Source organism: Myxocyprinus asiaticus, chromosome 28, assembly GCF_019703515.2.
Source record: "Myxocyprinus asiaticus isolate MX2 ecotype Aquarium Trade chromosome 28, UBuf_Myxa_2, whole genome shotgun sequence".
In the NCBI taxonomy this organism is placed as follows: Eukaryota; Metazoa; Chordata; class Actinopteri; order Cypriniformes; family Catostomidae; genus Myxocyprinus; species Myxocyprinus asiaticus.
In genome coordinates, this window is record NC_059371.1 from 16,842,289 (window position 1) to 16,866,875 (window position 24,587).

General features: G+C 41.4%; 2 protein-coding genes across 2 annotated transcripts in view; both read left to right on the top strand.

Moving 5' to 3' along the window:
- LOC127419409 (F-box only protein 6-like) overlaps positions 1–24,587 on the top strand; it is a 312,359-nt gene that overhangs the window by 158,066 nt on the left and 129,706 nt on the right. The gene's annotated exons all lie outside the window — the stretch shown is intronic.
- On the top strand, positions 695–18,049 carry commd7 (COMM domain containing 7). Its single transcript, XM_051660784.1, has 9 exons — positions 695–857; positions 8,461–8,514; positions 8,896–8,998; positions 15,435–15,491; positions 15,589–15,626; positions 15,771–15,861; positions 15,955–16,004; positions 17,488–17,536; positions 17,653–18,049. The coding sequence occupies exons 1-9, from the start codon at positions 774–776 to the stop codon at positions 17,727–17,729; spliced, it is 603 nt and encodes a 200-aa protein (XP_051516744.1). The 5' UTR covers positions 695–773; the 3' UTR covers positions 17,730–18,049.

The window sequence follows — 24,587 nt, forward strand, 5'->3', positions numbered from 1 at the left end:
CAGACTTTTAACTATAAACAAGCCCAAATCACCCGAGAATTTTATTTTGGTATGAAGTAGACTTGGCTCCGTTACAATGCGAAATGTAAGTTTTTATCAATTTAAGCATTTTATAGCATGTATATTACACCAGATGAAGAGTTTTATATATCGGCAGATTATGTTTATTGATGAGGAATAAAAAAAGAGTAATAATAATAATATTAATAATACAAAAGAAAGAAAAAACTATTGGCAAATATTGGTACACATTTTACAGTTAACCGCTAGTTTCAAAAAGCAACTAATCGGCAATCGGTTAGCTAAATTGGTTAATCGGTAAAACCGATATATCGGTCTACCTCCAGTTTGTATAAACTTAGTATGCTGTAATATATCATATTATACCATTTTATAATACTGTATGTATGGACATGTAATGTTTTGGTGTTTACATTTCATACTCATATGGAAATGTATGTACGTTTACTAGTGTAGAAAAAAATATTTAATGTAATGGAACTTTATTCGCATATCAGCACACAATTAATAGAAAGAAAAAAGACTTTAAATTAATCTACATTTACAAAGAAAAATACTAAGGAAGCAAATCCAGATTATGACTGCACAGATAGAAATCATCACGATTATTTTATTTTATCACAAGTTTACAGAACGCGCGAATGGCGAAAGTGCTGAGATGAATCCTGAGACACGTTAGTTTAGCAGCGGAAGTGTTGAAGCAGATGTGACAGTTCGGTGAAGTGTATCAACTGCGGAGCTTCAAAGAAACAATGTTGCAGTTACATTTCACGAATGATACTTTACCCGACAATGTCAGCACTGACTTTCAGAATCTGAATAAGTTCAGTGATCAGGTAAGAAGAATTCAGTATGCTCACAACGTAGCGAACAAGCTGCTAACGACTGTGATATATGTGATTAATAGATTGTATTTATTTTCATTAAAGGTAGTTTGGGAAAAACTGACCACCGCACCTTCAGAAACTGTTGAAAGTCAGCTGAGGTTATGTCAGAAGATCATAACATTAGCCTTGGCTAGCCAAACTTACCTGGGTTTCTTAAGTGAGTGTGATCATTGCAAACTTATATCAGTCCCAATATAGAATAGGCCTGTATCTTTATTGCATTCCTAAATGCAAAATTGGACAGCATAAAAGCCGATCGCTATCTGGATTCTGGAATGAAATTTATCCCGATCAATAGATACCTAAAATAGTCCGAGATGGGCATTTAATCCAGACCACAAATCTATGATGAAATAATAGTCTGCATAGATAGTTGCTTATAGTTTTAGGTCAAATATGCATGTCACGACACCCTGTTTTCAGTCAAGACAGTGGATTTAACAGATATAATAAAAGCGATTCACAATGTATAATGTATAATAAAGACATTTTTGTCTTTTTCATTTTTGTTTTTTCTATCATTTTGGATGTATTAATGCCAGCAGCATACATTTTGACAAAGGTATGTATTTTGGGGGGAATTTTGATATTTCAACCTCAGTTCCTAAAATACATCTATATTACACTGTATACACAAAATAGTTACACTCAGGAACTTCAGGACAAAAATGTCCCCAATGAAACCCATTAAAACTGCAATATTTGATCCCAGTGCCATTAAAGCATAAAACCATTAATTCTATGATATTGTGCATTAGCCCTGGCTTCAAAATTTTAAATTGAAATATTTTCCAACAGATGGCGCTATTTTTCTCATGTTTAGCCTATGGAGCAAATGCATGCTTTTTTCCTATTTTCTGTTTGCTGTATTATAGAGCACTGCAGGCCAATGTAATAAATGATGCAGCTAAAATTGTGTGGGTGCATTGTATGGATGTCAGAGTGTGTTTTGTATGTGTATTAAGAAATGTGTGTGTGTGTGTGTGTGTGTGTGTGTGTGTGTGTAGCATTATGTAAACAAACTGGGATTTAAAGTGATAAAATCCTGAAAATGAATGAATATTTGGTAGTTATTATCAGGACTGATGTTGGTTAAAAAGTCAGTGAAAGTGGAAAATAATATGAATATATTTTGATGCGAAAAGTTTTGTCCTCTAAGGTACTGAGTTTTTTTTTTTTTTTTATCTGACTGCACAAAATATAATAATGCATCAAAATCAATGTTGTTGCTAATCATTGACATATCCCAGACTGTGATAATCCCCCCCCCCCAAAAAAAATTCCCCTTAGCATTTAGTATATAGAAAATAATTAATTTATTATTATTATTTATTTTTCATAAAAAACAACAGTGGCATTATATAAACAAACTGGCATTTAAAGGGTTAAAATCCTGAAAATGAATGAATATTTGGTAGTTATGATAAGGACTGATGTTGGTTAAAAAAATTAAGTCAGTGAAAGTAGAAAATAATATTAATATATAATATTATAATGGCAGTTTTCTGACATGGACATGACATCGAAGGACCTCTGAGTAATTTTTTATTATTGACACACAAGGGTTAAGATCATTTGACAGAATTTGTGGAATAATATTGTTTACCACAATAATTAATTTGGACTTTTTTCTTAAAAAAAAAAAAGAGCAAAAATCTGGGTGACAGTGAGTCACTGACTATGGAAGTGATTGGGGGCCAATCCATAAACATGAAAATATTCACTCTTTCAAAAGTGTAGCCACAAGACATAAACAATATGTGTGTTAAAAAAATTTTAGTTTGATACAGTCGCTTTTCTGTAAGAAGTTATAGCCAATTTTACAGCTTCGTTGCCATGACGATGTCAACAAAACGTCATGGTTACTTGTGTAACCTCCGTTCCCTGATGGAGGGAATGAGACGTTGTGTCGATGTAGTGACACTAGGGGTCACTCTTGGGAGCCCGAGACACCTCTGGTCTTTGATAAAAGTCCAATGAAAATTGGTGAGTGGTATTTGCATGCCACTCCCCTGGACATACAGGTATAAAAGGAGCTGGTATGCAACCACTCATTCAGGTTTTATGCTGAGGAGCCGATATAAGGTCCGGCCATTTCAGCGGGTAGTTCAGCGTTGTGGCAGGAGGGCGTTGTCCTGGGCGATATATGCCATAGTTATGGCGTCAATGAGCCAGAGGGCGATCCTCTGCTTGGAGACAGTGCTTCCTTTCCGCTGTGCACCAAAGCAGACAAAGAGCTGCTCAGAGATTCTAAAGCTCTGCGTGTGATCCAAATAGATGCGTAATGCATGCACCGGACACAGCGACAACAGGGCTGGGTCTGCCTCCTCCTGGGGCAGCACTTGCAGGTTCACCACCTGGTCCCTAAAAGGGGTGGTGGGAACCTTGGGCACATAGCCCGGTCGGGGTCTCAGGATCACGTTAGAGTAAACTCCAGGCACGTTTCGCTGACAGAGAACGCTGCAGTTCAACTACCCTCTTGATGGAAGTGAGCGCAGTCAGGAGGGCAGTCTTCAAGGAGAGTGCCTTAAGCTCGGCTGACTGCAAAGGCTCAAAGGGGGCTCTCTGTAGACCCTGAAGAACTACAGAGAGGTCCCATGAGGGAACGAGGTGCGGTCTGGAGGAATTCAGCCTCCTGGCTCCTCTTAGGAACCCGATGATCAGGTCGTGCTTCCCTAAGGACTTACTGTCGACTGCATCGTGGTGTGCTGCTATGGCGGCAACATACACCTTCAAGGTGGAAGGTGTACGTTCCAACCTCTCCTGCTGGAAGGAAAGCACTGATCCGACTGCGCATCTCTGGGGGTTTTCGCGTCGGGAAGAACACCACTTAGTAAACAGACGCCACTTAAAGGCATACAGGCGCCTCATAGAGGGGGCCCTAGACTGAGTGATCATGTCTACCAACGCACTGAGTGGAGTCTCGGTGAGGGCGTACCAGAGCGGGCAGTGGGAGGATTCTTGGGAGGCAAACAGGTCCATCTGTGCCCGTCCGAATCGACTCCAAATCAGCTGGACCACCTGAGGGTGGAGTCTCCACTCTCCCCTGAGGGTAACCTGACGTGACAGCGCATCCGCTGTAGGTTGGTTGTAAGTGGCTCGCAGCGACTTGAAGTGCTGCTGACTCCAGAGGAGGAGACGGCGGGCGAGTTGTGACATACAACGAGAGTGCAAACCGCCTTGGCAGTTGACATATGCTACCATTGCCGTGTTGTCTGTCCGAACTAACACGTGCTTACCCTGGATCAATGGCCGGAACCTCCGCAGGGCGAGCAGAATTGCCAACAACTCGAGGCAGTTGATGTGCCAATGCAGTCGCGGACCCATCCAGAGGCCGGCGGCTGCATGCCCATTGCAAACAGCGCCCCAGCCCGTTTTGGAGGCGTCTGTCATGACCAAGACATGCCTGGAGACCAGTTCTAAAGGAACACCTGCCCGTAGAAACGAGAGGTCAGTCCAAGGGCTGAAAAGATGGTGACCAACCGGCGTGATGGCCATGCGATGTGTCCCATGGCGCCATGCCCATCTCGGGACTCAAGTCTGGAGCCAGTGCTGAAGCGGCCTCATATGCATCAACCCGAGCGGGGTGGCCACTGCCGAGGACGCCATATGCCCCAGGAGCCTCTGAAAACGTTTCAGTGGAACCGCTGTTTTCTGTTTGAACGCCTTCAAACAGGCCAGCACCGACTGGGCACGCTTGTTCATAAGGCGCGCCGTCAAGGAGACTGAGTCCAACTCCAAACCGAGAAAAGAGATGCTCTGAACCGGGAGGAGCTTGCTCTTTTCCCAGATGACCTGAAGCCCTAGTCGGCTGAGGTGTGAGAGCACCAGGTCCCTGTGTGTGCACAACATGTCTCGAGAGTGAGCTAGGATTAGCCAGTCGTCCCTTAATGCCCACCTCCCTTTACGGGGCAAGGGCAGCCTCTGCGACCTTCGTAAAGACGCAAGGAGACAGGGACAGGCCGAAAGGGAGGACTTTGTACTGATACGCCTGACCCTCAAATGCAAACTGCAGGAAGGGTCTGTGTTGAGGAAGGATAGAGACGTGGAAGTACGCATCCTTCAGGTCTACCGCCGTGAACCAATCTTGATGCCGGATGCTTGCCAGAATGCGTTTTTGCGTCAGCATCTTGAACGGGAGTATGTGTAAAGCCCGGTTCAGTACTTGCAGGTCCAAGATTGGCCGCAACCCACCGCCTTTTTTCGGTACGATGAAGTAGGGGCTGTAAAACCCTTTCTTCATCTCGGCTGGAGGGACAGGTTCTATCGCGCCCTTCCGTAGGAGGGAAACGATCTCCGCGCGCAAGGTGGCAGCGTTTTCGCTCTTGACCAAGGTGAAGTGAATACCGCTGAACCCTCCGGGCGCCTGGCGAACTGAATCACGTAGCCGAGTTGGACGGTCCGGATCAGCCATCACGACGGATTGGAAAGCATGAGCCACGCTTCCAAGTTCCATGCAATGGGGACCAAGGGGACGACGGGGACAACGCCGTCGGACGTACCGGCAGGTGGGGCCTCACGGCGGGATGGAGCTCGGGGTGCCACACCATGTCGTGGCCATGCTGAGTCTAGGGACATCGAAGCACTTACCTGGCTCCTTGTGACCACCCCCGGAACAGCCTGGGACGGGGGAGGAAGAGGCCTGTCCTCGTAACCCATGGAGACTGCCACATCGGGGGCGGCTGTGTGCAACAGCTGGGCACTCAGGGGCGGAAAAGCCACTGCTGGAGCGCCAATCCTGCAAGAAAAAAACCCGTGGACGGTAGTCGTGGTGACGACTGTACACACTGGGTATGTGACCCAGGGAGGAAGGAAGCCGCTCTTTTGCTGAACTTTTGGGTACCGCAGCCACTTGGGCATGCGGCGAAATCAAACAAAAAGGCATCAAAAGATTTTCTGCCCGGCCCTCCACCGGGGGATGGAGTGGTCTTTTTACCAGCTCCACGTGAGTGGGTTCCTTCGTCCCTGGGTCGCCCATCTCAGGGGCGCTTTGAGGATCTCCGTGGGTTCTTAGGCGCCGGCTGTGAGATGGGTGGCATCTGCTTCCTGTGGTGGGCTCCACGCCGGGGCCGGGCCGAAGGGGCAGGCTGCGGCGGAGCCGGTGCAGTCATCGCAGGGGGACACCCTTGGCGATGAGCAGACGGGGTGCGGGATCTTGAGCCGTGCCAGGGCAGGATGTGTTGGATTGCCTCCGTCTGCTGCTTCACTGCCAAGAACTGCTGGGCAAAGTCCTCAACGGTGTCGCTGAATAGGCCCGCCTGGGAAATGGGGGCAGCAAGGAACCGTGTCTTGTCGGCCTCGCCCATCTCGACCAGGTTGAGCCAAAGGTGGTGCTCCTGGACCACTAGTGTGGTCATCGTCCGCCCGAGAGACCGCGCCGTGACCTTCGTCGCTCAGAGAGCGAGGTCGGTCGCCGAGCACAGTTCCTGCATCCAATCTGCAGTTCTTTCAATGCCTTGGCTTGGTGGACCTGCAGGAGAGCCATGGCGTGCAGGGCAGAGGGGGCTTGTCCAGCAGCGCTGTAGGCTTTAGCTGTCAGGGATGACGTGAGCCTACAGGCCTTGGACGGAAGTTTAGGGTGTCCACGCCAGGTGGCGGTGCTCTGCGGGCATAGGTGCACCGCGAGTGCCTTATACACTGGGGGAATCGCCGTATAGCCCCTGGCCGCCCCGCCATCGAGGGTAGTGAGAGTATATATACAGTTGAAGTCAGAAGTTTACATACACCTTAGCCAAATACATTTAAACTCAGTTTTTGCACAATTCCTGGCATTTAATCGAAGAAAACATTCCCTGTCTTAGGTCAGTTAGGATCACTACTTTATTTTCAGAATGTGAAATGTCAGAGTAATAGTAGAGAGAATGATTTATTTCAGCTTTTATTTCTTTCATCACATTACAAGTGGGTCAGAAGTTTACATACACTTTGTTAGTATTTGGTAGCATTGCCTTTAAATTGTTTAACTTGGGTCAAATGTTTTGGGTAGCCTTCCACAAGCTTCTCACAATAAGTTGCTGGAATTTTGGCCCATTCCTCCAGACAGAACTGGTGTAACTGTGTCAGGTTTGTAGGCCTCCTTGCTCGCACACGCTTTCAGTTCTGCCCACAAATTTTCTATCGGATTGAGGTCAGGGCTTTGTGATGGCCACTCCAATACCTTGACTTTGTTGTCCTTAAGCCATTTTGACACAACTTTGGAGGTATGCTTGGGGTCATTGCCCATTTGGAAGACCCATTTGCAACCGAGCTTTAACTTCATGGCTGATGTCTTGAGATGTTGCTTCAATATATCCACAATATTCATGATGCCATCTATTTTGTGAAGTGTACCAGTCCCTCCTGCAGCAAAGCACCCCCACAACATGATGATGCCACCCCCATGCTTCACGAATGGGATGGTGTTCTTCGGCTTGCAAGCCTCACCCTTTTTCCTCCAAACATAACAATGGTCATTATGGGCAAAAAGTTACATTTTTGTTTCATCAGACAAGAGGACGTTTCTCCAAAAAGTAAGATCTTTGTCCCCATGTGCACTTGCAAACTGTAGTCTGGCTTTTTTTATGGCTGTTTTGGAGCATTGGCTTCTTCCTTGCTGAGCAGCCTTTCAGGTTATGTCGATATAGGACTCATTTTACTGTGGATATAGATACTTGTCTACCTGTTTCCTCCAGCATCTTCACAAGGTCCTTTGCTGTTGTTCTGGGATTGATTTGCACTTTTCGCACCAAACTACGTTCATCTCTAAGAGACAGAATGCATCTCCTTCCTGGGTGGTATGATGGTTGCGTGGTTCCATGGTGTTTATACTTGCATACTATTGCTTGTACATATGATTGTGGTACCTTCAGGCGTTTGGAAATTGCTCCAGACTTGTGGAGGTCCAAAATACATTTTCTGAGGTCTTGGCAGATTCCTTTTGGTTTGAAGGTAGGTCTTATAATACATCCACAGGTACTCCTCCAATTTACTTCAGTTAGCATATCAGAAGCTAATTGTCTAAAGGCTTGACATCAATTTCCCAGGCTGCTTAAAAGCACATTTAACATAGTGAATGTAAACTTCTGACCCACTGGAATTGTAATGTAGTCAATTAAAAGTGAAACAATCTGTCTGTAAACAATTGTTGGAAAAATTACTCGTGTCATGCACAAAGTAGATGTCCTAAACGACTTGCCAAAACTATAGTTTGCTAATATGAAATCTATGGAGTGGTTAAAAATGAGTTTTAATGACTTCAACCTAAGTTTATGTAAACCTCTGACTTCAACTGTGTGTGTGTGTATATATATATATATATATATATATATATATATATATATATATATATATATATATATATATTGGCTTGTATAAGACCACACAATGTTTTTTATTTCTGAAATTAATATTTATTTGCATTGTAATTAAGAGGAAGTCTACTGATGTACTTTGATTTTGTCTTCTTTTTGTCTTATATCTTTTTGCATTTTGTGGTCCCTGACACCTAGATATTAAACAGATGCAACCTGCATTCAAAGGCAATCACTCAATCTTACTTTCTTTTTTTCTGCAGCAATTTGTGGATCTGACAGAGATCTTATACCAGTTCCTACTAGAGCCCAGTGAGGTGAGTCAACACTCCCAGATCTCTGGAATGCCTATTAAAAAATACATCCATTACTGTGTATTAAATCAATAACAGGAAAGAAAGAGCTGTGGTAAAGTGATGATGAACAATCATGATGTCAAGGAAAACCTGGACATATCAGCAAATTTGAAAAATTGGGATTTCCGGGTCTAGAAAAGTCATGGAAGCTTTCATAGTAAATGGAAAATTTTCTAATTGTTGAGCTCTAAAATATTGAATGCAATCTCTATTAAATGAACATTTTAAAAAATCCTAATCACAAAAGAGAGGTCATGGAAATTCATTTGTGAAAATGTATGGCAACACTGGAAACATATGGTGTTACATGGCCCTGTTATTTTGCTTTTGTGTGATCATCAGTCGGAGCGGTTCTTGCACCAGTTGACGGAGTTTGCTGGAGAGAATGGGATGAGTGCGGGGCCTTTGAGGGGTCTGATGAAGAGTGTCCTCCTGCTACCTCAGGGTAAAACATTCAGGACCCTCAATGCATGGAGCATTTACTTGTATCAGAATTTTTGCTAATGAATAATGCACTTCCCTTGCCCTGCTGAAAACATCAGATGTAGATGTTTAGCCTGAGCCTTGCACTAATCTAAACACTGATCCCAATACTGCAAACCTAATCAAAGTAAGTGCTCCTTCACTGTATTTTTCACCAAATTGCTGCATTGTGCTTCTAAAATATTCTAACATATGCAAATTGCCCTTGTATTGGACCTGATGACAAATGTAGACTGCCTGATCCCTGGCAGAGGCCCAATTAGTATGCATTGGTGTGTGGTTACATTTACATGCAACGAGTATTATACTGCCTGTGCTTTTAGGAATTAAATATCATTGAAACCAGATAGCCAGCTGCCCTCTACATTGTGTGTAAATCACTTACATATGCAACCCAAATTTTGCACTATGCGGCTAAAAAGGGACTGTTATTAGCCACTGGCTGGTAAATGTTCAATTTTCACTCGCCAGTGATTGAGTTGTGTGGTGGCACAAGAACTTTAGCACTGATATCCTTTCACTGCGTGTTGTGTCACATGAACGCCCCTGAAGGAAATTTGCTCATTTGGATGCAGTGGGTCCTGGGTTGTCGTGGATCGCGTTGTCACCATCGTTTTAGTTGAGTCTTGATATGACATAGTTACATTAACATTGCATTCAACAAGGTCAACTCCTCTTTGTTTGATTAAACTTTTACACTGACTGCTTTCACAACATTCTCAGTTTGACAGCATGGCTATGGACCAGTGTAACATGTCTGTTGGATACATGTTGGAAGGTAAAAGTGTTGCAAAAGTGTTGAATTTGAGAACTCGTACAATAAATATTCGTACACGTAAGTCAATACATGTTATGCGAGTAAAAATTTGGTTTTGACTCATTTCATGTAATGTGTGTAGAAAGATGAGATCTATGCAATCCAATTTCATTTTCATAATGTCTCTTTTAATATTTTTAATTTCTGATATTTACAGTCAGTTGTTGTTAAAAAAAAAAAAGATAAAAGAAAAACAACCACATAACTTTATCATGCGCTCAACCGAAAGGCACACACTCGCTGAACTGCCGGTATTCTTAAAAAGACAGTACCATTTTAGCTAGATACTTGTAAATCATACAAATTATGCATATAAACAAATATGGGTAGCACTTCGCAATTAAGTTCCATTTGTTAACATCAGTTAACCACATTAGTTAACATTAACTAACAGTGAACAATACATTTACAGCATTTATTATGTTTCAACATACTGTATACTAATACATTGAAAAAAAAATAAGGTTCTATTTGTTAGTTCCCTGTCTGTCACTCACTTGACGTTGTGTCGATGTAGTGACACTAGGGGTCACTCTTGGGAGCCCGAGACACCTCTGGTCTTTGATAAAAGGCCAATGAAAATTGGCGAGTGGTATTTGCATGCCACTCCCCCGGACATACGGTTATAAAAGGAGCTGGTATGCAACCACTCATTCAGATTTTCTTGAATGGTCATGCTCATTGAGCTGAATTCCCACGACCGTTCATTCATCTCTGCTGGATCTGACGGCGCATTTCAGCAGCTTCTCCCCCCTCTGCACTGGTTCACTGCAGAGAATGCCCCTGGGCGCTTCGGCAGAAATAAAAGAGTATATTGCTCTAAAAGAGTATATTTCTCTAAAAGAGTATATTTCTCTAAAAGAGCGGCACACAAGGAACGTCTTTTTAAAGACGCGTCTTTTTAAAGATGCCTTTCCGATTGTGTGTTATTCCTGGTTGCGCTTGTTATCTCTCGCCTTCTGACAGTCACGATCACTGTCTTTCGTGTCTGGGCACTGCTCACACGGAGACAGCGTTCGTGGATGGTCATGTTCACATTGCGAGGACATGTCCATGGCAATGATGCGGTCGCGGCTCGCCTTCGTAAGAAAGCAAGCCACCCCAGAGGCTCCCCGCCTCAGTCCTTTTACCCACGGGTATGAGGCCAGCGCGGCTAGCACTGGGGGCGATTTGGGGACCCCGATGAGTCCGCCGGCTCGTCTCACGGCGAGTTCGACCTCTTATTCGGAGCCCGCGAAAGTGATGAGCTCTCGAGCGCAGCATCGGAGAGCGGGCTTGTCCAGTCGGACGCGGAAGCCTCAGCTGGGCTCCTCCCTTCGGGGACGATTGCCCAGTCACAGGCTGACGCGGAGATGACGACATGCTTTCCTGGGCAGCCACGAGCGTCGGCTAGAGTGGAACCCTCCGCTCTTCCCTGAACCCTCGCGGCTCGATGATTGGTTCCTGGGCTCGCGGTGCCGCTCAAAGCCACGCCCCGCCCCCGTTCCTTTCTTCCCAGAAGTGCTTGAAGAGCTGACATGGTCGTGGGAGGTACTTTTTTACTGCCCAGTCCCGATCTTTTCAGCTTCCCCACCCTCACTACCCTCGATGGTGGGACGGCCAAGGGCTATTCGGCAATCCCCTGGTGGATAAAGGCGCTCGCAGTGCACCTAAGCCCGCAGAGCACCGCCACCTGGCGCAGGTACCCAAAGCCCACATCCAAGGCCTGTAGGTTTACGTCGTCTCTGACGGCCAAGGCCTACGGTGCCGCTGGACAAGCCGCCTCCGCCCTGCATGTCATGGCTCTCCTGCAAGTCTGCCAAGGAGGTCATGGCGCGGTCTCTCGGGCGGACGATGTCCACATTAGTGGTCCAGGAGCGCCACCTTTGGCTCAACCTGGTCGAGATGGGTGAGGTCGACAGGACACGATTCCTTGCTGCCCCCATCTCCCAGGCTGGCCTATTCGACGACACCGTCTAGGACTTTGCCCAGCAGTTCTCGACGGTGGAACAGTATCCGGCATATAACAGGCTATCCGGCATATCCTGCCCCGGTGCGGCTCAAGATCCCGCACCCAGTCTGCTCGTTGCCAAGTGCGTCCCCCTGCGGTGACTGCACTGGTTCCGCCGCAGCCCGCCCCTTCGGCCCGGCCCCGGCATGGAGCCCACCACAGGAAGCAGATGCCACCCGTCTCGTGGCCGCCCAGAACCTGTGAAAGGCTTCAAAGCGCCCTTGAGGCAGGCATCCCAGGGACGACGAAACCCGCTGCTCTGGAGCTGGTAAGCAGACCTCTCCATCTTTTTGTTACCTTTGCATTTAATTGTGCTGCATGCCCCAGTGGCTGCAGTACTCAAGAGTTCAGCAAGAGCGGTTTTCTTATTCCCTGGGTCATGTATCCGGTGTGCACGGCCGTCATCACGACCACCGTCCACCACTCTATTTGGCAGGTTTGGTGCTCCAGCGGCAGTCTCCCGCCCCTGAGCACCCAGCTGTGGCACAGATCCTCCTACGGAAGGGCGCGATAGAACCTGTCCCTCCAGCCGAGATGAAGAAGGGGTTTTACAGCCCCTACTTCATCGTACCGAAAAAAGGCGGTGGGTTGCGGCCAATCTTGGACCTGTGAGTACTGAACTGGGCTTTATACAGACTCCCGTTCAAGATGCAGACGCAAAAACACATTCTGGCGAGCGTCCAGCATCAAGATTGGTTCGCGCCGGTTGACCTGAAGGACGTGTACTTCCATGTCTCGATCCTTCCTCGACACAGATCCTTCCTGCAGTTTGCATTCGAGGGTCAGGCATATCATTACAAGGTCCTCCCTTTCGGCCTGTCCCTATCTCCTCGCATCTTCACGAAGGTCGCAGAGGCAGCCCTTGCCCCGCTAAGGGAGGTGGGCATTTGCATTCTCAACTATCTCGACGACTGGCCTAATCTCAGCCTACTCTCGGGACATGTTGTGCGCACACAGGGACACCTCAGCCGACTAGGGTTTCGGGTCAACCGGGAAAAGAGCAAGCTCCTCCCGGTTCAGAGCATCTCTTTTCTCGGTTGGGAGTTGGACTCAGTCTCTTTGACAGCATGCCTCACGAACGAGCACGCCCAGTTGGTGTTCAGAAAACAGCGATTCCACTGAAATTTTTTCAGAGGCTCCTGGGGCATATGGCATCCTCAGCGGTGGCCATCCCGCTTGGGTTGATGCATATGAGACCGCTTCAGCACTGATTCCAACCTGGTTTCGTCTCAGGTAGTGGCACGCAACACAAGCGGATAAGCCCGGGATAGCCGGCCGGGTGTAGCGCCTTCCACCTCCTTTTGAGCTGAAGACATGCGTCATTAATTCCCAGTAGTGTTCACAAGTTTGTTCCCTGGTTGACTTCCTCCGAGCCCTGTGGCAGTCGAGTTTTCGGAGAGACTCGCTGCCAGCCCAGTACACATGCTAACTAAGAGCCCTATTCTGGGGTAGGTGCTCCGCATGTGGCGGTTCCCTGTAAGGCTAACCCCATGCGATATCTATCTTCCGCTAATTCGTTTCCCTGTTGGCAAACTGCGTCTTCCTTGGGCAGAGCCCCTCTGCCCCAGTCTCCATGTTTGTAGTAACTCCTCCCCCATTGGGTAGGATCTACCTTGAAGAAACTCCACATGGTTGGAAAGACCATGTGATGTATTCTTTCACTTAAATATCCCCCCCTCTCGTGAGGTGTGGTCTCCGCGGTGTCTTCCCCTTGGGAGGGACACCCCCCGACTAGACCTGGCGGCCCAGTCGGATAATCCCCCTTCTTTTTTAGGGAGTGGAAAAAGAGAAGGGGAAAAGAGGCCACGACTGGGTTAAGCCTGTCTCTATCTCTTGAGTAGTCAACTTGTCCCCAAAGGGCCATTCGACACTCATAACTATGTTGGGGGAGGTTACGTGTCGACCTGGTGTGCTGGCTATGAGGCACACAGTAGTCTGTCCACCACACACCGCCAGTTCACATAACACAGTTCAGCCAATTGTGGCGTTTCGTATAGAGACCCCTAGTGTCACTACATCGACACAACGTCGAGTGAGTGACAGATAGGGAATGTCATGGTTACTTGTGTAACCTCCGTTCCCTGATGGAGGGAACGAGATGTTGTGTCCCTCCTGCCACAACACTGAACTACCCGCTGAAATGGCCGGACCTTATATCGGCTCCTCAGCATAAAACCTGAATGAGTGGTTGCATACCAGCTCCTTTTATACCCATATGTCCGGGGGAGTGGCATGCAAATACCACTCGCCAATTTTCATTGGCCTTTTATCAAAGACCAGAGGTGTCTCGGGCTCCCAAGTGTGACCCCTAGTGTCACTACATCGACACAACTTCGCGTTCCCTCCATCAGGGAACGGAGGTTACACAAGTAACCATGACGTTACTGCACTATGAAGTAACATGAACTAACAATGAACAATTGAATTTTTATAAACTAACATTAACCAAGATTAATAAATCCAGAAAAAATATGTTGCTCATTGTTAGTTTATGATACCTAATGCATAACTAATGTTAACAAATGGAACCTCACTGTGTTACTCAAACATTGAATACAATGTGTAATACATTTGTAAATATGTAAATATAATCATACATTATGAAATATTTTAACTTCAACAAACACTGTAAAAATGGAAGAATTTAACAAATAGGCTCTTGAAGCATCTAATCTATCAAATCATATATATATAAATACTACATATGTGTGAAGATACCCCTTTCCCTTTTTGCTTAATATCTATTTCAGTTTTCATTTGCATTATGCTTACATACCATGTCAAAAGTCAGGCAAGTAAAAACAAAAATGTAATAGCCAGTTGGCCAGTCAAGAGAAAAAATTCATCAGAAAAGAATGCAGATTGCAAAAGTCAGATAATGTGCAGATAGAAACAATGTAAAAGGGATAGTTCACCCAAAATGAAAATTATTTTATCATTTACTCACCTCATGTCATCCCAGATGTGTATGACTTTCTTTATTCTGCAGAACACAAATTAAGATTTTTAGAAGAATATCTCAGCTCTGTAGGTCCTCAAAATGCAAGTGAATGGTGAACAGAACTTTGAAGCTCCAAAAGCACATAAAGGCAGCATAAATGTAATCCATTTGATTCCATTGGTTAAATATATATCTCCAGAAGCGATATGATTGTTTTTGATGAGAAACAGATCAATATTTAAGTCCTTTTTGCTATAAATTTTTCTCCCTGCCCAGTAGGTGGCGATTGCACAAAGAATGTGAATTGCCAAAAACAAAAGAAGAATGTGAAAGTGGAGATTGAGAGTAAAATATATTAAATATTGATTGGTTTCTCGCCCACACTTATCATATCGCTTCTGAAGACATGGATTAAACCACTTGAATATTATGTATTACCTTTATGCTGCCTGTATGTGCCGTTATTGCATTGTGAGGACGTACAGAGCTGAAATATTTTTCTATTAATCTTTGTTTTAAATCTTTTTGTGTTCTGCAGATAAGAAAGAAAGACAGTCATACATATCTGGTATGGCATGAGGGTGAGTAAGTGATGAGAGAATTTTCATTTTTGGCTGATCTGTTCCTTTAATTTATGCCTCCCCTCTCAGGTGCTTTAAAAAGAAACCTGACAGCTGAACAGGTGAAGGTGGACTTGCTTTCATTAGGTAAGATTTTTTTCTCACTCCCATAATTTGATAATGAAAATATGGCTCATGAGTCCATATTTGATAATGTTATCTTTTTTCTTTTTCTTAATTACAGGGTTAAATGAGGACAAGGCCAGTCATTTCTCTGACCAGGTACATCTAAACATTATTTTGAGAAATCATGGATAACTTTGCAATTTCTGTTATGTTGTGTCCATGCACTGGTGGGTGGGTGTTACTGTAAAATACTGTATGTCTGTTTTATGATATCATATGTTATATGTCCATTTATTTCAGTGGAGAGTCCACTACCCTGTTTTGTCCAGATTGGCAGTGGGACAGACATTGATGGTCAATCAGCTTGTTGACATGGAGTGGAAATTTGGTGGTAAGGAATGGCTACATTTTTACATGGTATATCTATGTTATTTACAGTGTAAAGAGTAATGTGTGAATTATGTAAATATATAATTCTTTGCAGTTACTGTTGGTACAAGTGAGCTGCAAAAGACTGGAAACATTTTTCTACAGGTAAACTTCTTAATTTCTTCCAAATCAGAGCCAATGTTGAAAATAAACTTAAAACTGCACCAGAATAAGAGATTAGAAATTGAACCTTCGCTAAGCTCCGCCCCCCTTGGTTACGGTTGCTTGCTCTGACAAGCTCTGCAGAACTCCCCTTTGGAATGAATGGGAGATTGCCGTGAACGACACGGTTTTTGGCAAAATATTCTCATAAGCGGAATGGATAATATTATTACGTGAGCTGGAATGAAGAGTGACATTGTAATGCATATTTAGCTGAAGTTTTTTGTAAGAGAAATTGTTAAATTACAGTAATTTGATTAAAAACTGTGGGGACTGTGAATCAGAATCAAGGCAAACGATCATCAGTCACATAAAAAGAGAAAAGCGTCACTGGATAGCAATTACAAACCTCATAACATTAGTGTAAGTGAAAAGAACTGATTATAATGTCTTATAACACACTCATTTTGATGCTGTGAACTCCTTATGTACTATCACCTTTACTAAGACCTGAATCAGTATGTAAATGAATTAATGTTGAGTTGTTAGCATTAATTTACCTTGGAGGAAATGTCCTCCCTGATGTTATATGTTCATATGGGAATGAGGAATGACACACTGTAATCCATAGTATGCTCTTTTTAAAAGAAAGAAAAAACACTACGTGTATCCTCTCTAGGTACCTTGTTTCACTGTAACAAGTGACCTAGCAACAACGTTATTTAAATTATTTTGGATCATTTCGATAAAATCCCACTTAAAACTACTCAAACAAACATTACTCCTGTAGGTTCTCATTGTAAAAAGGCAAATGCGGGGCAACAGTTGCTAAGATAGGATTGGTCAGAAATGTTTTTAAGGCGGGGCTTAGCGAAGGGTCAATCAATTTCAAGCAGCGTTTATGCTTGCCTTAACTTATAAGTGAGTAAAGACGTACAACAGGTTTGAAATTCAATGACTTTAGGTTCTACAAATTAATTCAATAAAAATCTGAGTTGCTTACATAAAGTTTGTAAGTTCAGCCTCAAATAATACGACACAGGATCAGGAAATGTTGTGACCCAGATTCAATTTCACCTTGTCCTCACATACACCATGGCTCAATATGTTGGAGCATGCAAACTGACCTCTAGATAACAAACAGTGCCATTGGTGAACTGTTAGTCACCTTGGAAGAAATGCATTTTCTAAATGGCAGATAATTATTAGAGTAATTGATTATGACTTTCACCTGTCCTTTTCCATTTAAACCTTGCATTTCATTGTGTCTCCACTGTAATCAGATAGAGAACAGATTGCAATTAGGTGCACAAAATAGAAAACACCACTCATAATATATGGTCCGAATCCATTCCATTTTGGGTGCGTTTACACCTGGCTTTTAATGTGGTGCATTCCGACTGTGATCCGATCACAGTACGCGCATGTTAATGCCAGGTGTAAAGGTGGCCTGTCATTCATTGAACTTTCTTCATTCCTCTCACAGCTGAAACTGGTAGTCAGAAAAGGAAACACAACAGAAAATGTGTACATGGGTGAGCTCTCTTAAAATCCATTGTCTAAATTCTAAGTCTTACCTGATTTAGCTTTTTTGGCATCTATTTGACTCCTCATAATTTTAATATATTTGTTTGCATCTCTCCCCCTTTAGAGCTGACTTTACCTCAGTTCTATAACTTCCTTCATGAGATGGAGCGGGCCAAAGCCAGTATGGATTGTTTCAGTTAACTGGTTCATGTCTATAGTTAACAGATGCATGCTCACCAGTGAACAGACAAAATGATGTTCCCTTACTGCAGGGGTGGAGCCTGCTTATGAAATGTTTCAAGAAGAAACTGGTTTATTGATCATGCAGAATTGATTATTATACACACAGGACGATTATTTACATCCGTGTGTGCGGGTGTGCGTGTGTGTGCATGTGTGTGTGTGTGTTTGTGTTTGTGTGTGTTTGTGTGTGTGTGTTTTGGCACCAAGAGCACATTCCACATGATGTTCTTCACTAGTGACTATCTGAAAAACACTGAATAAACTAATGATGAATTTCCTCTGCCGTGGTTTTTATTAGTGCTGCTAACGTGTGCTTTTTGTACTTTGTTCATCCATATACATACATATTCTCTATAATAAGCCACACTGATGTTTTCTGACATCTCACATTGAGTATGTTTTTGAATTGAGCTGGAATTCATATTAAAGGAACTCATTCAGAGGGTGTGTAGTTAAATCATCAAACTGATTTGATCTGTCCTTACACATATAATTTTTTTGCCTCTCCATACTGCATTCTCTTTATTCAGAGAGGTCTGGTCATGCTGATTTTGTCTAATTTTCTTGCTTTCACTCTTTTCCCCCAATTTTCTTCACCATTGACTGTCACTCTTCAGTCTGCATGTCAGAGGCTGTTCTGAACAATACATTGCTTAACAAGAGGTGTGAACAATTTAATGGATTTTTACGTTCTTTTTATTTGATCTCTTTTATCATCTTCTCATCTTTCTAAAAGACTTTCTAAATATACATTGTCCAAAAGCAACCTAAGTGGCTATTTTGCTTTTCCTAATAATACCTTTAATTAACACAGAGGTGTAATGTCTTTGTAGAACGTTTTCATCCGATACACCCACTTTGTTTAAAAAAGATTGTGAACACGGGATAAGCTGTGAAGAGAGTTCTCTGTGTCCAATGTTCTATTCAATATGAAACTCTGGTGTGATTTTTAAGACCCTGCCCTAAAAAATGTATATTATGTTGCTATCATGCTCTTTATAGCTCACCCATATAAAACATTCTGTCATAATTTACTCACCCCATCATTCCAAACCTGTATGACTTTCTTTCTAATACAGAACACAAAAGGAGATGTTTTAATGAATATCTCAGTTAGTCTTTTCAATTCAATGGCAGTAAATAGGCTGTCTTTAAAGCTTTCAAAAGGACCCAAAAGTATAAAAGTAGTCCATGACTCCTGCATCATCTTCTGAAGGCAAACAAAATGTAATTCATTTTTCAGTGAAAATCTTGACGTTTGCATGCTCATGAGTACGTAAGAGAGTAAACAGTGGCACACATGTTCATATAAGAACTGTTGTTGTTTTTAGCACTAAACAATAATTCTTAAGATTAAACTTCAATGCAGACAGTAGGTGAAACAGCAGGTGTACCTGTCTTGCTTGAAGAAGAACTCACATTCAAGCATACCAAGAATTCAGCACAATTCAAAAACTGTAAGTTGAATTGCCCTTTACCCAATCAAAAAGTCCATTGTGAAAGAAAGGCTGTAATAAGAAATTAGAGGAGAATTTGAAAAAATTCAGCAGCTACAAAAAGCTGAGAAACATAGCAAAAGTAACAGACAATGTCATTTGAAACTCAGCTGATATTTTTACCTCACTCAACTCCACTGTGAAACAACTCGTTTCAACAAGCTCTTCTCACAAGGAAAAGATGGAGAAAAGAAAGTACATTTACTTAGCAAAGAAACGTATGACTCAAGCATAGTGTCAATGCAAAACGTAAAACCTAGTGGTTAAATGTATGGTGGTGGTTATATACTGTATATATCCGTTAGTCATATAGTTATTTAGTCGGTACACTGGTTTGGAAGAGATAAAGATGTAAGATCATTACTGTCCTCAACAAACTTTTACTGTCCAAACAAATAAAGCCATACATGAGATTACTGAAAGGGATAGTTCACCAAAAAATGAAAATTCTCCCATCATTTACTCACCCTCATGCCATCCCAGATCTGTATGACTTTCTTTCTTCTGCTGAATACAGTCGAAGATATTTAGGAGAATATTTCAGCTCTGTAGGTCCATACAATGTAAGTAAATGGGTGCCAAAAATTTGAAGCTCCAAAATACACATAAGGGCAAAATAAAAGTACTCCAGACAACTCTGGTTGTTAAATCCATTTATTCTGAAGCAATTTGATTGGTGTGGGTGAGAAACAGATCAATATTTAAGTCCTTTTTTACTCTAAATTCTCCTCCCTTCTCAGTCAATTTCCACTTTTCACTTTCTCATTCTCCTTCTTCTGTTTTTGGTGATTCACATCTTTCTTGCATATCACCCCCTACTGGGCAGGGAGGAGAATTTATGACAAAAAAGTGACTTAAATATTGATCTGTTTCTCACCCACACCTATCATATCGTGTCTGAACACATGGATTTAATCACTGAGTTGTACGGATTACTTTTATGATCCCTTTATGTAGATTTTGGAGATTAAACATTTTGGCACCCATTCACTTCCATTGTGAGGACCAACAGAGCTGAAATATTCTTCTAAAAATCTTAATTTGTTTTCTCCAGAAGAAAGAAAGTCATACACATCTGGGATGCCAGGGGAGTGAGTAAATCATGAGAGAATTTTCAGAGTTCTCTTTTTCTGTTTTTTTTTTTTTTTTAATATTATTTTTTTTAAATTACTTTTATTCTTTATTTATTATCTGTTTAATATGGCCTTCTTATGTCTAAAGCTTAAAAAAAATCATTTTTGACAAAAATATAGTGAACTTCTTTTGATCACCATTTCAGTTCAGTGGACTGCGAGAATGCACGCAACCAACAGATTTGAAATATTGCACATTACTGTTAGCTTTTGTTTTTTGACTCTGAATTAGGAAGTCAAAAAGATTCAGGCAGTGAACTGAAGTAATTAATCCATCAGTAGGCAATAAAATATGAGTGAAGACAGCGAAAATACGTGTATGATGTTAAACACACTTCGTCTGAATAAATCCCAGATTCTTTGACCTGAAGTTCTTTGATTTGTACATTTCTACTTCTTCAGGCCAGTCATGCTTGTTCACACCTGCCATCCACTAAACACCTGGTGTGTGTGTGCGTGTGTGTGTGTATGTGAGTTCATGGCATGTGCGTGACTACAACTATGGAAAGGTATAGGGAAAAGTTACTGTTACGCTAGACAGAAAAAAAGAGGAAGTGAAATTCACACAAGGATTTACTAGTCACCCTAAAGTAATTCTCCGAACATCTGCCATGTACTCATGACAGGTCATAAGATAAAATTTCTCATTGTACACTGTGTGAATGTGTATTGTGCACTGTGAATGTGTCTGTGTGTGTAGGTGCACTGTTTGAGATAAAGAAAAGATGCATGTTTTAAACAGTTTTAAGTCTTTTACTTTTTGCCCCTTGAATAAATATTCCGGGTTCAGTTAAGCTGAATCAACAGAATTTTTGGCACAATGTTTATTTCTTTATAAAAAGCAAAAATTGAGCTTTACAATGAGGCACTTACAATGGAAGTACATCTTTGGAGGGTTTAAAAGCAGTAAAATAAAGCTAAATATTTTATAAAAGCATTTACATTAATTTTTCTGTTAAAACTCATGTATTATATGAGCTATAAAGTTGTTTAAATTGTCATTTTGACAGTAATTTTAGGGTTTTGGGGTTTGTTGACATTATTTTGTCATGGCAACGTAAAATTATAATTGTAAAATTGCAAAATTGGCTTTAACTTTACACTGAAAAGGTTAGTAAGTAATTCTATCACACAAAAATAATGTTTACATGCATATTGTTAATGTCTTTTGACTATACTTTTGAAATTTTTGAGTATTATACTTTTGAGTATTTGAATGTTTATGGATTGGCCCCCGTTCACTTCCATTGTAAGTGCCTCACTGTAACTCAGGTTTTTGCTTTTTTTAAAGAAAAGGAGGGACGAGTTGAAAGAAATTTTTGTGGTAATCAACTTTATGCCACAAATGCTGTCGATTGAGCTTAACTTGTATTGAACCCAGAATATTCCTTTAAACACCAAAATCTCATCAAAAGCACTTGTTTTCAAAGTAGCCTGTGTAACAGAGCTCATTATGAGTTTTATCGTGTGAAATTCAAGATTTTTATAAATTTGCAAATCATTACTGTTTGTCTTTTGAAAGGTATCATTATTTTTCATCAAACACTGTAACTTCAGTTGGAAATCTGAAGTCATTTAAGTAGTGTTAACATATGAAGTTGTTGTGATATGTAGACTGCCTTTATCGGAATCCGATCGACATCATAGTTGAAGAATTGACGGATAACAGTAAATGAAGAGCAGATATAATTGCATGCAACGATCTGTTTTTACTGTTATCGGGGCCTTGACGGATAACAGTAAATGAAGAGCAGATAAAAAACCTAGGTAGGCAAATCCTGCAATGATCTGTTTTTACTGTTAAGGATGAATAACAGTAAATGAAGAGCAGATACAATTTTAAACATTTTAAATAAAAAAGCCAGGAAGGCAAGAGAGGCAAATCCTGCAGGTCACCAAAGAGGGGTGTTTGAATAGTTGCGTTTAAGAATTTTATAGTATTTTTTTTTGAGAGCTCTGTGTTTATAAAGGCCTTGTGTTTGTAAAAAGTGTGAAAGTTTCTGTGTCTGTGAGAGTGTTTGTGTCTGTGTTTGAAAGTGTGTGAAGTGTGACTGAAGTGCAATTGCGTATGGAAGTGTATGATTGAGTACAAATATGAGCCCAGTAGAGGGACTGGAATGTACAGTATGATGTGTCCTTAAAATAAAAGGAACACATAGTGTATGTTATAGGAGTCCTATAAATAAGAAGACAAGTGTGAATTTGAATGAAATATGAGCCCTAAAAATAAAAAAATATTTTTTAAAGGGATGAATGGAGTAAATGTCTAATAAAGAAGGATTGTCTTTTATATGTTGAATGAATGTAGGGAATGAAAGTCTATCTCTTGTGAAAATTTGGAAAGGAATTTCCTTTGTTAACACAGGAAAACTAAAATGTTTCAAGATATTGGCATTGTAGATTATTCTAGAAGCAAATAAATTAAAGTAGTAAGATATAAGTTTATCCTCTAAATTTAATGATTTATCTAAATGAATGGTGATAAAATAATTTTTCATTCTTTATATGCCAAGTAAAAATAACAGTGAAAGAAATAAAGACTCAGCTAATCTAAGAAAAAACAGCTGTTATTGTGATTTGGCACTATTTGGATACAGAGTGATCCTAAAAGTAAATTGACAACATGTAGAAAATTTGGACATGTATGTGGCATAATAATTATTAAAGTGCATGTTATAGAAGAAGAAAAGGGAAATTGGTTGATAAATAAATGAAAAAATAAAATAAAATAATTAATTTATTTGGGAAGATGATGTTATTCGAACAAATAAAAAATTGTTACAAAAATTGATACATTGGTAAATTTGTAAGGGTTTGTTGTATTATAAGAAAAATCATGGCAGCCACACCTGTGGACAAATTAAAGATTAAAATATCCATTGTGTAGAGAACTTATAAATAAGCTCTCAAGCAAATGGCAAAAGAGAACAAAGATATGATGACAAAATGGCCAAAGGAAGGGACATCTGATGTAGTGTTGTGTGAGAAAATGGAAACTTTGATAAAAAATTATAAAACTAAAGATAAGAGTAAAAAAGTAAAAAGAGAAATGTGCTAGCACTGAAAGGAGAAAATTCTAAGAAAAGATATAAGACTGGCAAGAAAAATACTGAAGGATGCAGAAAAAGAGATAAGTAAAAAAGGAGAGGTCCTTGTCAAATCACCTCCATATGTGCCCTCAGAAGGTCAGTTCCTAATACTCAAGGGAACTGTAGAAGTTTTAGGAGAAATGCAGATGGAGGGGCATATGGAGTAGATGGAGAAAATAAAGAAAAACAAGGCTGGGATCAAAGAAGGGAAAGGATAGAAAAAATGAGAGAAACAGAAAAATTAATACGAGACACAGATAAATTGGTGAGAAATAAAAGTAGACTAATAGACAGTAGGGAGAGAAAAAGTGAAAAGTGGGCACAGGGAAGAGAAAAGGGCTACAAATCAGACTCCTGTTAATGTGTTAGGGAGAGATGCATTATGTAAATTGGGAATGTTTTTGGGAATTGCAATAATGACAGGAGGACTATTGTTTTGTTGTGTACTTCCTTTATTGAGGTCACTAGTTATCAAAGCCACGGTTAAGCAAATGGAAATGTAAGATGTCAAGGAAATGAGGAAGAGAAATTAAAAAGAAGGGTGAAAATGACTAATAAGAAAATTATATTTTGTAACTTGAGTATGAAAAGTAAACCATAAATGTGAAAACTTCACATTCATGTTTCTGTTTTATGTTCTGTCTGGTCCAGTTTATGAGAGTATACAATTTTTAATATTAAATTAAACACTATAAAGTCTTGATATCTAAATGTAAAAACCCATGATTATTTGTTCTGTTTTTGATTTTCTATGTGTTTAAATATGTCTGGAGAACAAATTTACATGTGAGTTGCAACTTTATCGGTGTAAACTTGATCAACCAACAAAACTAAGATAGGTAGAGTTTATTATTTTTGTTAGGGACTGTCTGGTGGAGAGATTGAGTGAGACCTGTTAGACCCCTGAATAAACAGGGACCTATGACCCCATGCTCTGTAAGGAGAGGGAGTGGGAGGGGTTATACCCCTTACTTTCTAAGGATGGTGTCTGCAGACTTTGAATGGGAGAACTCATCTCTCTTGGTGTCTCCACTCAGACAGGGGCGCACCGAATTTAGAAAAAATAGATAGCAGATTGTTTTAGTTAAGATTAGATAT